The 14,863-nt window shown below is 44.4% G+C and overlaps 1 protein-coding gene across 2 annotated transcripts in view; it reads left to right on the forward strand.

Annotated features, from left to right (window-relative positions):
• The window catches only part of LOC126266867 (neural proliferation differentiation and control protein 1), a 1,079,198-nt gene that overhangs the window by 982,897 nt on the left and 81,438 nt on the right, over window positions 1-14,863 (forward strand). For both annotated transcript variants that reach the window (XM_049971491.1, XM_049971490.1), the window contains exon 6: window positions 10,173-10,334. In XM_049971491.1, coding sequence (XP_049827448.1) covers window positions 10,173-10,334 — 162 coding nt within the window. The remainder of the gene's footprint in view (window positions 1-10,172; window positions 10,335-14,863) is intronic.

Below are 14,863 nucleotides of genomic sequence, written 5' to 3' on the forward strand. Positions count from 1 at the left end.
CGGGTAGACCGTTCGCCGGGTGCAAGTCTTTCGATTTGACGCCACTTCGGCGACTTGCGCGTCGATGGGGGATGAAATAATGATGATTAGATCAGCACAACACGCAGTCCCTGAGCGGAGAAAATCTCCGACTCAGTCAGGAATCGAACCCGGACCCTTATGATTGACATTCTGTCGTGCTGACCACTCAGCTACCGGGGGCGGACTTCTTATGAGATGAAAAGCGAGAAAAAAGCCTTAACGTTTTCCTTGGAAAGTTCGAATGCAAAATATAACACAGAAAGGACACAATTCTACCTAATAATATGAATTTGTGGTGTCTGTTCTTTTGGACATGTCCGAAAAAAACAGACACCACACTCTCAAGTAATTTGATAGGCCTAGCTGGGCAATAAAAGAGCCGAATATGGAGGAAATGGACAGCAGCTGCGGATAGGCGCCTCTCAATTGGAGTGTGAATCGGGTGAGGCGCACCGAGATAGTCCGTGCAGTTGCAGTATCGCTGTGTTCCGGATAGCGCAGTGGTTACCGCGCTTGCCTAGTAAGCAGGAGAGCCCAAGTTCGAATCCCGGTCCAGTACAAATTTTCAATTGTCGCCGCCGATTCCGCGTAATGACCCAATGCAGCGGACAGCAATTATCCCTCCCCTTTCCTTTCCGTTCCTTTCTTCCCCTCTCCGTCTTCAATTTACATATAATTCTACCTCACCCGGAGCACTCGTGATTTCCAATTACTTGAATACGACACGAATGCTTGCCGCGTATTGCAGTCTCACCATAGTGCTCAAGGTTGCTAGTCGATGCACCCATCTCGAAAGCACAAGCGTCTAAATCACATGTGCTCGATGTGCTGCCAGCAGTCAGAATGGTCTTTGCTCAAACTTGGAAAGTACAGGCCACTGGTCGCGTCTCCCTATGGGATACCAGCCGATTCATGTTGTAAAATGGCACCACTCCAGCAGCAGGCGGCTCTTGTCAAATCGTCTTGCGTGGCGGGCAAGAGAGAAGACGCTCGCTTTACAGTAGCAGTTTTTCACCTTGAATAACGGCCTACACGGAATTCAAGAATTTGATTCCACCGATCGTTCTTACTGCCCTTTTCTGGTTTGAGAATATTTTTCGTGAAAGAGCAAAGCCGTCGCAAAAAAGCATTCAACAGAATATACACTGAAGAGCCAAAGAAACAGGTACACCACCCAATATCGTGTAGCGCCCCAGCGAGCAAGCAGAAGTGCCGCAGTACGACGTGGCGTGGACTCGATTAATGTCTGAAGTAGTGTTGGAGGGAATTGACCCCACGAATCCTGCAGGGCAGTCCATTAATCTGAAAGAGCACGAGGGGGTGGAGATCTCTCCTGAACAGCAAGTTGCAAGGCATCCAAGATATGCTCAATAATGTTCAAGTCTCAGGATTTTGGTGGCCAGCAGAAGTGTTTAAAATCACAAGAGTGTTCCTCGAGACACTCTGTATAAATTCTGGACTTGTAACGTGTCGCATTGTCTTGCTGAAATTTCCCAAGTCCGTCGGAAAGCACAATGGACATGAATGCATGCAGGTGATCAGTCAGGATGCTTCCGTGCATGTCACCTGTCACAGTCGTATCTAGGCGTATCAGGGGCCCCATATCACTCCAACTGCACACGCCCTACACCATTACAGAGCCTCCAACAGCCTGAACAATTCCCTGCTGACTTGCCGGGTTCATGGATTCATGAGGTTGTCTCCATACCCGTACACGTCCGTCAGCTCGATACAATCTGAAACGAGACTCGTCCGACCAGGAAAAATGGTTCTAGTTATCAACAGTCCAATGTCGGTGTTGACGGGCGCAGGCGAGGCGTAAAGCTTTGTATCGTACAGTCATCAAGAGTACACGAGTGGGCCTTCGGGTCCGAAAGCCCATGTCGATGATGTTTCGTTGAATGGTTCGCACGCTGACATTTGTTGATGGCCCATCAATGAAATCTGCAGCAATTTGCGGAAGGGTTACGCTTTGTCACGTTTAACGATTCTCTTCAGTCGTCGTTGGTCCCGTTCTTGTAGGATCCTTTTCCGTCCGCAGCGATGTCGGAGATTTGATGTTTTACCAGATTCCTGATATTCACGTTACACGCGTAAAATGGTCATGCGGTAAAATTCCAACTTCATCGCTACCTCGGAGATGCTGTGTCCTATCGCTCGTGCGCCGACTATAACACCACGTTCAGACGCACTTAAACCTTGATAACATCTCATTGTAGCAGTAGTAACCTATCTAACAATTGCGGTAGACACTTGTTGTCTTATATAAACGTTGCCGACCGCAGTGCCGTATTCTGCCTATTCACATATCTCTGTATTTGTATACGCATGCATAAAGCAGTTTCAGTGTAATAGGATGAGAGTGTGCAAACTAGACAAGTTTTCGCATTTTAGTGTCACAGTTGCTGAGATTTTATTTATAGTAAATATAGTAGTATTTAGTTCCTGCACAAGATCTTGAATATGAACTTTTAAGAAAGTTTCTTATCCATAGGCTGTCCCAAAAACATTACACTTCACTAATTTTTGCATGAGTTTTTTAAAAAAAATTTCGCTTCTACGACGTTACAAGTCAGAAACTTTATGCACCTCGCATTGTTGCAGTTCAGCGTCAATCTATTCTCTGTAGCCGCGCAGGATTAGCCGATTGGTCTAAGGCGCTGCAGTCATTGACTGTGCTGCCGGTCCCGGCGGAGGTTCGAGTCCTCCCTCAGGCATGGGTGTGTGTGTGTTTGTCCTTAGGCTAATTTAGGTTAAGTAGTGTGTAAGCTTAGTGACCGATGACCTTAGCAGTTAAGTCCCATAAGATTTCACACACATTATTGTCTGTAACCCACGAGCAGACAGTACCGATTACAATATTTGCTAAATAATTTGCATGATATGCTGCATCTTTCACAACGACATTTTCTTCATCTGCAAGTAGAATATTTTTGGAATACACTGCCATGTTTAGTGGAAGATTTTCTCCATCTCCTTCTTTCGCCTTTTCCCGGTTCTTATTGGGTCGGCACTGTTACATGGGTTTTGGCCATGTTTAGTGGCAGATATTCTTCACCTTCTTCTTTTGCCTTGTCACATTCTTACGTGTCAACTTTATTGTACGATTTTGACCATGTTTAGTGGCAAATCTTCATTTTCTTCTTTTGCATTTTCCCATTTGTTACGGGGTTTGCATTGTTACATGGATTTATATCATGTTTAGTGGCAGATGCTTCCCTTTTCCTTTTCCCGTTTCTGACGAAGTCGGTCGTAGGGGTTTCGGCAATGTTAATAGCAGTTGGTGGTCTGATGCACTTCCTGACGCCACCACCGCCACAGGAACGGAATTCATGTACCTAGTTGTCTGCATCTAGGGGGAGTCTCATGTTCAAGTTGAGAACGTTTTTCTAAATGTTGGCGTGGCGAGTATCTGATACGGGACTGGGGACTAGCCCAGTATCACCTAATTGCCTAACTGTTTATGTGAAAGGGCATGAAAACCACATCTAGGCTGGCGGATTCGATACAGGGCAGATTCCCCTTCCCGTATCTTGAAAGCTACGTATTAATAGGCTCGGCTATTCGACCGCCCGGTTAGTAGCAGAACATTGATATACAGGGTGTTACAAAAAGGTACGGCCAAACTTTCAGGAAACTTTCCTCACACACAAAGAAAGAAAATATGTGATGCGGACATGTGTCCGGAAAGGCTTACTTTCCATGTTAGAGCTCATTTTATTACTTCAAACCACGTTAATCATGGAATGGAAACACACAGCAACAGAACGTACCACCGTGACTTCAAACACTTTGTTACAGGAAATGTTCAAAATGTTATCCGTTAGCGGGGATACATGTATCCACCCTCCGTCGCATGGAATCGCTGATGCGCTGATGCAGCCCTGGAGAATGGCGTATTGTATCACAGCCGTCCACAATACGAGCACGAAGAATCTCTACATTTGGTACCGGGGTTGCGTCGACAAGAGCTTTAAAATGCCCCCATAATTGAAAGACAAGAGGTTTGAGGCCAGGAGAGCGTGGAGGCCATGGAATTGGTCCACCTCTGCCAATCCATCGGTCACCGAATCTGTTGTTAAGAAGCGTATGAACACTTCGACTGAAATGTGCAGGAGCGCCATCGCGCATGAACCACATGTTGTGTCGTACTTGTAAAGGCACATGTTCTAGCAGCACAGGTAGAGTATCCCGTATGAAATCATGATAACGTGCTCCACTGAGCGTAGGTGGAAGAACATGGGGCCCAATCAAGACATCACCAACAATGCCTGCCCAAACGTTCACAGGAAATCTGTGTTGATGACGTGATTGCACAATTGCGTGCGGATTCTCGTCAGCCCATACATGTTGATTGTGAAAATTTACAATTCGATCACGTTGGAATGAAGTCTCATCCATAAAGAGAACATTTGCACTGAAATGAGGATTGACACATTGTTGGATGTGGTCAGGTCTGGATTCCTTACAACGGAAGCGAGAATGGTACCTGCTGTGGCAGTCTGTGAGGATATGTTGTCATGCGTTGAAACTATGCTTTTCCTAAATCGTTACAACAAGACAAGAAAACAACCGCCGGGAAGCTGGGTAATTGTAGGACATCGATCTCTACAGTGTTCCTCTGCCCGAGTAACATTAGACCCCAGCATTCAACATACATACCTTCTCTGGTTTCGGCTCTTGAGATAGAATGGGCTGCCATTCCTCCACAGGCATTCAGACACTTCTTTGAAAGTGTCCCCAGCAGAGTAAAACCGTCGTAAAGGCGAAAGGTGAACACACCCCATATTAATTAATTTATTTTATTTTATTTTTATTTATTGATTTATTTAACCTGGCAAGATTAGGGCCATCAGGCCCTCTCTTACATCTAACCAGGCATTCTACTTATTTTACATTCATATGTTTTAGTAGGCATGTTAAATTACATCTAGTACAAAAGTGAAATAAACAATTAGAAAGGTACACCAGGAAAAATACATACATATAGAGTTTATATTCGTAGATCATAAGTACTGTTATAATTAGACATTATTGAAGAGACAGATTTTAGATAGGAGTGCTGGCAGCAGGGAATATGAGGGAGACTCATGGTGAAGGTAGGAGAAGAATAGAGAGACATGATGAAATATAATTAAGGAAATATAAAGGAAAAGAAGATTGCGTGGCTAATAGAGATAGATGAAGAGGAAGGCATCTCAGGAGCAAGATAGGAGACGCTAGCTTTGCTATTTGACAGATGAGAGGATTGGGCTTGTACATTAATTTTGTGGATAACTTTATGAGGATGATAGTAGGAAATGCTTCAACTTCTTCTTAAAAGCAGCAGGAGATTGAATTTAGCGCAAGGTAAGGGGCAGTTTGTTCCAGAGGCGGACAGCGGCAACTGAGAAGGAGTTTGCAAAAGTTTTTGTTTTGTGAGTGGGCACAGTTAGGATACGAACCGAAAACATCTCAATTACATTATTAGTTTGTAACGATCCACCGGAGACGACGGGCGTCTTTTATCAAAATTGTCAAAAAATATCGGCAAATAACATCCGAAATTTACCGGATTTACTATTTGTATTGTAAACAGTTAGTTCCCTACAACATACGTACAGAGTATTCTCGAAGTTACTTTCACAGGCAGTGTTAAGAACGATGTTTGCTACGGAATCCCACTCGTAAAGCTGGTCAAATGTTTCGATTTTCTGAGCGACAGTGCGGGGCTGTGTCAGATGCCCTCCAGATGCATTTTTCAGTTTATTATCGTGGAGACCTCCGGACTGAGCGTGTACTTACGGTGAGGGGGGTGCATCGAGTGGATTTTCCTGACAGCGGGCCTGCTCCGTGGTCAGTCAATCAATGATTCACGCCACTCGACACTAAGCCGATTACCTTTGCCGGCCCTGAATAATACATGACGCTGCTCTTGGGCATTTTTGCAGCCTGTACACGGTGTGCTGGGCGCATGGCTGCGGACGAACATGTTCCCACATATCTCATCCCTTCTACTCAGCTCCTGTTTTCAGTTTATTTCCGTGTTGCGCCGCGATTTTCTATCCTTTACTAATCTCTCCATCGCAGAGTAGCACTTACACTCAACATCTTCAATTATTTGTCGCCGATCTTCCGATTTGCCTTCCCTTACAGCTTTCACGCTCTACAGCTCCCTATACCACCGTGCAGTTTATTCCCTGATATCTTAATGCGTGTCCTATCATCGTGTCCCTTTTTGTAGTATATCTTGCCTCACACATTCTGCATAGAACCTCCTCATCTCTTATTTTATCAATCCATTTGCTTTTCAACATCCTTCTCTAACACCACACCTCAAACGCTTCGATTCTATTCTATTCTAGTTCACAATTTGTCATTCTTAGTGGGGCTGCATCGTCAGCAGCGAAACTGTCATATGGAGTTGTTCAATATAGCTTGATACAGCTGCTGCTCTTCACAAAATATATAGGGTGAGTCGCGTGAGTCATAACATCCCTGTTTCTTCATGAATGGCTCTAGATGGTTCAAATGGTTCAAATGGCTGTGAGCACTATGGGACTTAACATCTATGGTCATCAGTCCCCTAGAACTTAGAAATACTTAAACCTAACTAACCTAAGGACATCACATAACACCCAGCCATCACGAGGCAGAGAAAATCCCTGACCCCGCCGGGAATCGAACCCGGGCGTGGGAAGCGAGAACGCTACCGCACGACCACGAGATGCGGGCGGCTCTAGATATCCATGAGTTTTCGGTAGATAACAACACGCTGAGTGTCTCATCAGTACAGTATATAGTTAATACGATATTACTTCAAAAATTTACATGCGACGTTGAAAACCAAGTAACGTTTGTTGAATGTTCCAACACACTTCAGGCTGACGCAGCTACATGACACTATTTTTCAACATAGTCACTAAGTCTCTGTAATCAACGGTCGAAACGTTCTCCTAACCATTAATTCCTCGACACGCATAGAAACCTTCTTCTTAGTTATGGAGCCGTTCGAGAATTGCTGCGTGAACGTCTTCATTCTTGGAAGATCTCTGGGAAGTGACGAACAATAAACAGAATTACTTGCCCATGCAGGGGAACGCACTTTCGAATTCTTACAGACTTTCCGTACTGGAAAGGTAACTTTATTGATCACTGAACATTAGTGACTAACGACTTCAGAAATTTTAAACACTTTGGAACACGACCTGAAACGTAGACAGCATACAACACTACTCCTACATCTTCAAGAGCTTCCAACCAACTGTCGACTTCAAGAGCTCCAAAACTGCTGCATGGATTCTTTTTTCCATTCAGATCTATCAGTGCCATACGGTGGCTTTCGCAGTATCTATGTATGTAGATATAGATGTACAGGGTGAGTCATAAATTAGGAATAATTTGTGTCGTGCAAATTGCCACCCACTGAGCTGCAAACATAAATTCGTTTTCTGCATGTTCCTATGTGAATAAATGACAATGCAATTGAATGGTAAAAATCTGGAAATATGAAGTAGACTTTTGGGTGTTACTGTGCGCCGACATTTGCCAAGGGGTACAGATCGGCAAAAGAGCAGAACAGGTGAGTGTTGCAGGTTGCCTAGCCGCTCACGAGAAGGCGAGGCATGCGGCGTCAAGCGACGGTCTTCGTGACACTGTGAGCAATGACAGCGCCCACGTCTATCTCGTACCGGTTACGCTTGCCAGTATTATGGATCGTGGCTAGTTGGCGTAGGGAAAGGAACGTGAGGCTCGGCTGCATTCCTGTACCCCAGACTTAGTTTTAAGAAACGAGTACATAGATGCAGAATACAAAATACAACTTTACAGGTATGTAGCAGTTAATACAAACGAAAACAATACAGCTATACAAATCGGACTAACATAGAAACACATGACCAGAAGCTGCAGTGGTGGTTTATAGCTACTATTCGAAATGACAGCCACGATGTGTGTGGCAAAGTTGAACTCTCCGCAGGAAGGATTTCTGAACGCGATCCAACATATCTGTATCTCTTTGCGTAATATCACAGGCTTGTTGTATTCTGTGTTGAAGGGTGTTGACATCAACAACCTCTCTTTCATAAATCACAGATTTCAGATGGCCCCACAAACAGAAATCCAGTGGATTCAGGTCTGGAGATCTTGTTGGCCATGCTACAGGGCCTCCACGACCGATCCATTTCGAAGGGAAGGCATTGTCCAGGTGGCGTCGCACTATGCCGCTGAAGTGAGCGTGGGCACCATCATGCAACCTAACGTCTTCCAACAACTCCGGTAGTTTAGCATCCAGGAAACGCAGATACCGCTCTCCTGGAAGCCTTTGAGGTAGCACATGTGGCTCCATGAGATTGTGATCAATAATACCACACCAGATATTGACACCGCATCTTTGTTGGTACCTTCGTGGGGGTTTTCTTCCGCCCTCTCGTGCCAATTATGCGAATTCACTATACCCTCCTTCGTGAAATAGGCTTCGTCGGTGAACAGTATTGCTCGTGAAAAATGCTGGTCGTGGGTCTGACGCCGCATGATAAAGTTGCAGAAGCCCAGCCTCCTCTGGTAGTCTCCCATCAATAATGCCTGTACCTTCTGCATGCGAAACGGATGGAAATGGCTTCTATGGAGTACTCGCACAACAGTAGATTGTGACGTTCCGACCGCAGTGGCGGGAGACCTGGTGCTTTTTGTTCAGTCCTCCACTTTTTCTTCGTCAGCTGCACTGTACGTCGACGGTCGGCCACGACCACTAAATCCTGGAGGTGCTACACATGCACCATACTCCCTCAGGCGCCTGTCCACAAAGTAAAACGTTTTTACGGATGGAAGGCGCCGGCTAGGAAACCTCTCGCGATACAGTTGTCTTGCAACGTCAGCTCTTCCATCTGCAAGCCCGTAGGTGAGGTGGATGTCGGCGTATTCCTCGTTTGTGAAACTTGAAACGGTACTGTAGTAACACCGAGACGTGGCCGTTAGCAGCTGTCGACACGTTGAGTATCGGGCAGAGTGAGCAGCGCAGAGGTGTTGTAAACACGCCATGCACGCCGCGGTTTTACTTCCGCCGTTGACCACTCTTTCCGCTCACAGAATACACATTCCCTAACATGGGACTGTATACTCCGTTACCGCTGGCAACGTATGATTCACAAGCTATCATACAATTTCACATACATTAAGGTGGGATTTGTTCCTTCTCGTATCTTTCAAACGCTGGCAGGTACACATCAGCTCGTTGGTGTGTCATGTGTTGTATCTACGGGTGAATAACATGTCGTGATTGTTTTACGTACACAACACACCGAGTAGAACGATATTAACAACGGTGCGTCACGTGTTACGCATAGAAGCATGCGGTCCTCGACATATTTTACTTCATTTATGACTCACCCTGTAGACGCACTCAATAACAGTGGAAATGGATATCCACCAGAGATACGCAACACGACGGAAAATAATACATGCTGCATGTGGAATGCACTTCCTTGACTCTTGTGCAGAAAGGAGTGCAGTATCCTGCTGCATCCATTTTCAATAAGCTACCACAACAACTCAAAAATCTTAGCAGTAGGCCAAACACTATTAAGTCTAAACTGAAGAGTTTCCTCATGGCTCACTCCTTCTATTCTGTCGAGGTTCTCCTGGAAGAGCTGAAAAATTAAGCAAATTCCAGTGTTAAATTGTTGATTTTCTTTATTTAAACTTACGACTTGTCGCCTGAATATGTTTCTTATATTTCATTTTATCTGTTTCTACTATCGTGTTATAATTTCATGTATTGACTCGTCCCATGACCATGGAGACTTCTCCTTAATTTGGTCCCACGGAACAATGAATAAATAAATAATAAAAAACAACAGAAAAGGGCAAAAAAATCCTTATATAATAATGCAATTTCGCTAGCAATTTAATTTTCAGAAATAAAGTTTGACCCACAGAAGATGACACGTAAGTGTCGAACTACGTCTGGCTAAATATTAATAAGAAAACAGTGTGTACGTAAGGCGGACTTTCGAATTAATCCGTAGTCTCCTACAAATTCTTTACCTCATTTTTCCGTGGATAATCAGTAAGATTTGTTTATGTTGCTGCCCCCAGGATGTATTTTTCCGGTGTGCGTAGACGCGAAGGCGCGAGCAGGCAGTGTGAGTGATGTGTGTGGCGCGCTGTTGCAGGCTGCAGAAGAACGCCAAGGCGGCGGCGGACGTGGAGTACCCGGCCTACGGGGTCACCGGCCCCAACAAGGAGCCGTCCCCCACGGGGGACCGCCGGCTGGCGCAGTCGGCACAGATGTACCACTACCAGCACCAGAAGCAGCAGATCATCGCCATGGAGAGGTCCGTCCCCGTCCGTCTCTCTGTCTCTCTCACACAGTAATTTCTCTTTCCACCCAAAACCTTATCCACGTTTTTACATCACCAGTCTAACAATCTCAGATTGAAAACAAATTAAATTGTCTTTTGCTTGAGCACGGTATCCAGAATTGCTACATATCTACTTCAACTGCTTAAAAATCCGTATTTCCTGCTACTAGAAATGTGTAATCTTATCCCACATGTGTTTCGTTTTTTCCCTTAAAACATCAATAGAAGTGTGAAATCAATTACACTACTGGCCATTAAAAGTGCTACACCAAGTAGAAATGAAGATGATAAACAAGTAATCATTGGACAAATATATTATACTAGAACTGACATGTGATTACATTTTCTCGCAGTTTGGGTGCATAGATCCTGAGAAATCAGTACCCAGAACAACCACCTCTGGCTGTAATAACGGCCTTGATACGCATGGGCATTGAGTCAGAGCTTGGATGGCGTGTACAGGTACAGCTGACCATGCAGCTTCAACACTATACCACAGTTGATCAAGAGTAGTGACTGGCGTATTGTGACGAGCCAGTTGCTCGGCCACCATTGACCAGACGTTTTCAGTTGGTGAGAGATCTGGAGAAAGTGCTGGCCAGGGCAGCAGTCCAACATTTTCTGTCTTCAGAAAGGCCCGTACAAGCCCTGCAACATGCGGCCGTGCTGAAATGTAGTGTTTCGCAGGGATCGAATGAAGGGTAGAGCCAACGGTCGTAACACACCTGAAATGTAACGTCCGTTGTTCAAAGTGCCGTCAATGCGAACAAGAGGTGACCGAGACGTGTAACCAATGGCACCCCATACCATCACGCTGGGTGATACGCCAGTATGGCGATGACGAATACACGCTTCCAATGTCCGTTCACCGCGATGTCGCCAAACACGGATGCAACCATCGTGAGGCTGTAAACAGAACCTGGATTCATCCGAAAAATGACGTTTTGCCATTCGTGCACCGAGGTTCGTCGTTGAGTACACCATCGCAAGCGGTGCTGTCAGTGATGCAGCGTCAAGGGTAACCGCAGCCATGGTCTCCGAGCTGATAGTCCTTGCTGTTGCAAACGTCGTCGAACTGTTCGTGCAGATGGTTGTTGTGTTGCAAACGTCCCCATCTGTTGACTCAGGGATCGAGACATGGTTGCACGATCCGTTACAGCCATGCGGATAAGATGCCTGTCATCTCGACTGCTAGTGATACGAGGCCGTGAGATCCAGCAGGGCGTTCCGTATTACCCTCCTGAACCCACCGATTCCATATTCTGCTAACGGTCATTGGATCTCGACCATCGTGAGCAGCAATGTCGCGATACGATAAACCTCAATCCTGATAGACTACAATCAGACGTTTATCAAAGTCGGAAACGTGATAGTACCCATTTCTCCTCCTTACTCGAGCCATCACAACAACGTATCACGAGGCAACGCCGGTCAACTGCTGTTTGAGTATGAGAAATCGATTGGAAATTATCCTCACGTCAGAAAGTTGTAGGTGTCGCCACCGGCGCCAACCTTGTGTGAATGCTCTAAAAGCTAATCATTTGCATATCACAGTTTCCTCTTCCTGTCGGTTAAATTTCGCGTCTGCAGCGCATCATCTTCGTGGTGTAGCAATTTTAATGGCCAGTAGTGTATACTTACGCTTTTCGTGTTAAATCTAGATCTAAAAACAGCTCAGTTTTCGAGCTATTTACTTGCTGTTGTTTGATTTTTGTGTACCTTTGAGTGCACTTTTTCCAGGCAGTCTTTCATTTGGCGCTGTTTTTCTCGGCATAATGTCACATTGGCTTACAACACTGCGAATTTCTCGACATGAACACGCAACTATTTATTGCACTACTAATGTATATTTATGTTCCCTTGACTAAACGAAAGTCTGTATTTAGTCACTTTGCTGTATATAAACGGTAGTGCTGCAACATTTAATTACCTTTTACACCAAGATATTAGTAATGCTGCAAGCCAAAGTTAAATATTCCGAAATACCTGTGCCAAACGTAAGAATACCTGGGAAATGTACATGAATGGATAAGCAAAAATCACCCAAATGCAGTAAGTAGAAATTGCTCACGTCCATTTTTAACAGCCGTTCGATGAGGAGACAACTTTGTAATAAACATGATAAATGCGTTTACCTACAAAATGTAACAACATTAGTGGCATAAAACTTTCCTGATTAAATGAAGATAACCTACATTAGCTTCATCCCTCATCTAGCAAATATGGGCATTTAACTATTTCATACTCGAAAGTTCAAACAGTTGTTATGATTTATATTACAGATTACATGCTGTAAAATACAAAGCTGACTTATTGAACTCATGTATACAAGATTTTTAAGTAACCTTTCAACTGTTTATTTTCGTAAAGAGAGCCTTCATATCCGTCAATAATGTGTATGGGAAACGGGAATTAGTCAAAATAGTATTGAGACGGAGAATGAATAAAACAAAAAATATACTTCACATCGTGAGAACAATTCACAACTTCAAATTTAACTGCTTGTTGTGTTTTTGTACGGTGAAAAGATCTGTTTCAAATACCTACTGCTTGACACAGTCACGTTTAGCCGTAACGTTGCAAAGCAGTATGAAATGGAATTAGCATGTAAGGACTGTAGTAGCGAAGGCTTCGGTTTATCGGGAGAATTTCAGGAAAGTGGTTCATCTGTAAAGGAGACCGCATATAGGATGCCAGTGCGACACGTTCTTAAGCTCTCCTCGAATGTTTGGCATCCGTTTCGGGTTAAAGGAAGACCTCGAAGCAATTCAGAGGTTGGCTGCTAGTTTTGTTTCCAAAAGGGTTTGAACAGCACGCAAGTATTATAGAGATGCTTCGGGAACTTAAATGGGATTCCCTGGAGGGAATGCGACGGTCTTTTCGAGGAACACTACTGAGAAAATTTAGAGGATCTGCTTTTGAATCTGACTGCAGAACGTTTGTTCTTCTTCCAACGTACATTCCGACTAAGGACCACGAAGATGAGAGAAAGACAAGAGAAAAAAATGCCTCGTACAGAGGCATATAGAGAGCCGTTTTTCCCTTGCTCTATTTGTGAGTGAAGCAGGAAAGCAAATGACTAGGAGTGGCACAAGATACCCTCCGCCACGCACCATACGGTGGCTCGCAGAATGTATATGTAGATGTAGATGTAGATGAGTGGTTTTTGGGACTCGCGTGGCATGGTGCTAAGAGATTATTTTCACAGTCGCATACTACCAAATTCTCCTGCCGGAGTTACGAAAGACTGTCAGGACGAAGTGTCACGGGAAACTGTCAAACAGGACGTTTTTGTCCCACGACAACGCTGAAGCTCATTCCCCGCAGACAGTCACAAACGTTACTTCTTTGGACTATCAGAGTTTTCCTCTCCCACCGCATTTGCCTGAATTGGCACCCAATAACTTCTTCCTCATTCGTCAGATGTAGAAACCATTACGTGACAAGAATTTTCAGAATAATGACGAGGGGATTGTCGAGGCGAAACGTTTCCTGAATAGTGAAAGTGTAGACTTTTGTAACGAGGGTATCCTCTAACTGACCCATATATGGGAAAAATATGTTGTGTTGAAGGGTGAATATGTTGCGAAGACCAACATTATCAGCAAAATTATTAATAGCCTTTTACATTTTTATAACATAATTAACTTCCCCTTGTAATACACCAGTATCATTTTCTTCCTTCATGTGCAACTTTCGCATGGTTCGCGGGAATAGTTTCTCTTATTTCAATGTCATGGCTTCTACGCGAGGTAAATTTTGGATGAAACACCATGTTTCTGGATTCGTTTCGGAGCTTGGGGATGTTGGAATTTTGTAAGGCTCTCCGCCAGGTACAAATCTGTCGTCACTTTAACTGCCTAATACTTCGAAAAACCCAAACGTTTGGGTCACATCGGAATGGTTTCCTAGACACTTTAAATTGTCCGATGGCCATTGTGTTCCTCGAGTAGCGGAAACATGAGGGGGTTGGAAGGGGGCAGCATGTTTACTCGTTTGACTGTCAGAGCTGACAACACCAGCATGCGCGCTCCTCGTAGCGGTCAGCTCCTCGGATACAAATAAAACCATGATGGTTTAAAAACTTATAAATGGCACCAAACTTGTGTAAGTCGATGTACTGCAGTTTCGAGAAGTATGTTTGCGGCAAGTGAATCGTGCAGATGCCGGAACACAACTATGTGTTGAGCTGGGCTGTGGGGTGGTGCATCCGATCGCCGGTACTCAGCGGCTTCTCCCTGTTATCAATAAAGAAGTAATATGTGTATATCAGAGCGCCTAAGCGTGCTTTCCGCTAGATTTTTAATATAAAATAAACCAAACCACCGTCACGCCGGTTCTCATGTAGTGAACATTAACTAACATTTATTAACATCTACTGTTATATTCATGCCCCTAATTTTCAAAAACTGCAGTATTATCTTTTCAGGATAGAATGTATTCATCAGTTGCAAATAAATTCTATTAGGCTTTAAGGGTTTCGACAAATTAATTTGTCATTT

Source organism: Schistocerca gregaria, chromosome 4 (assembly GCF_023897955.1).
Source record: "Schistocerca gregaria isolate iqSchGreg1 chromosome 4, iqSchGreg1.2, whole genome shotgun sequence".
Lineage (NCBI taxonomy): Eukaryota > Metazoa > Arthropoda > Insecta > Orthoptera > Acrididae > Schistocerca > Schistocerca gregaria.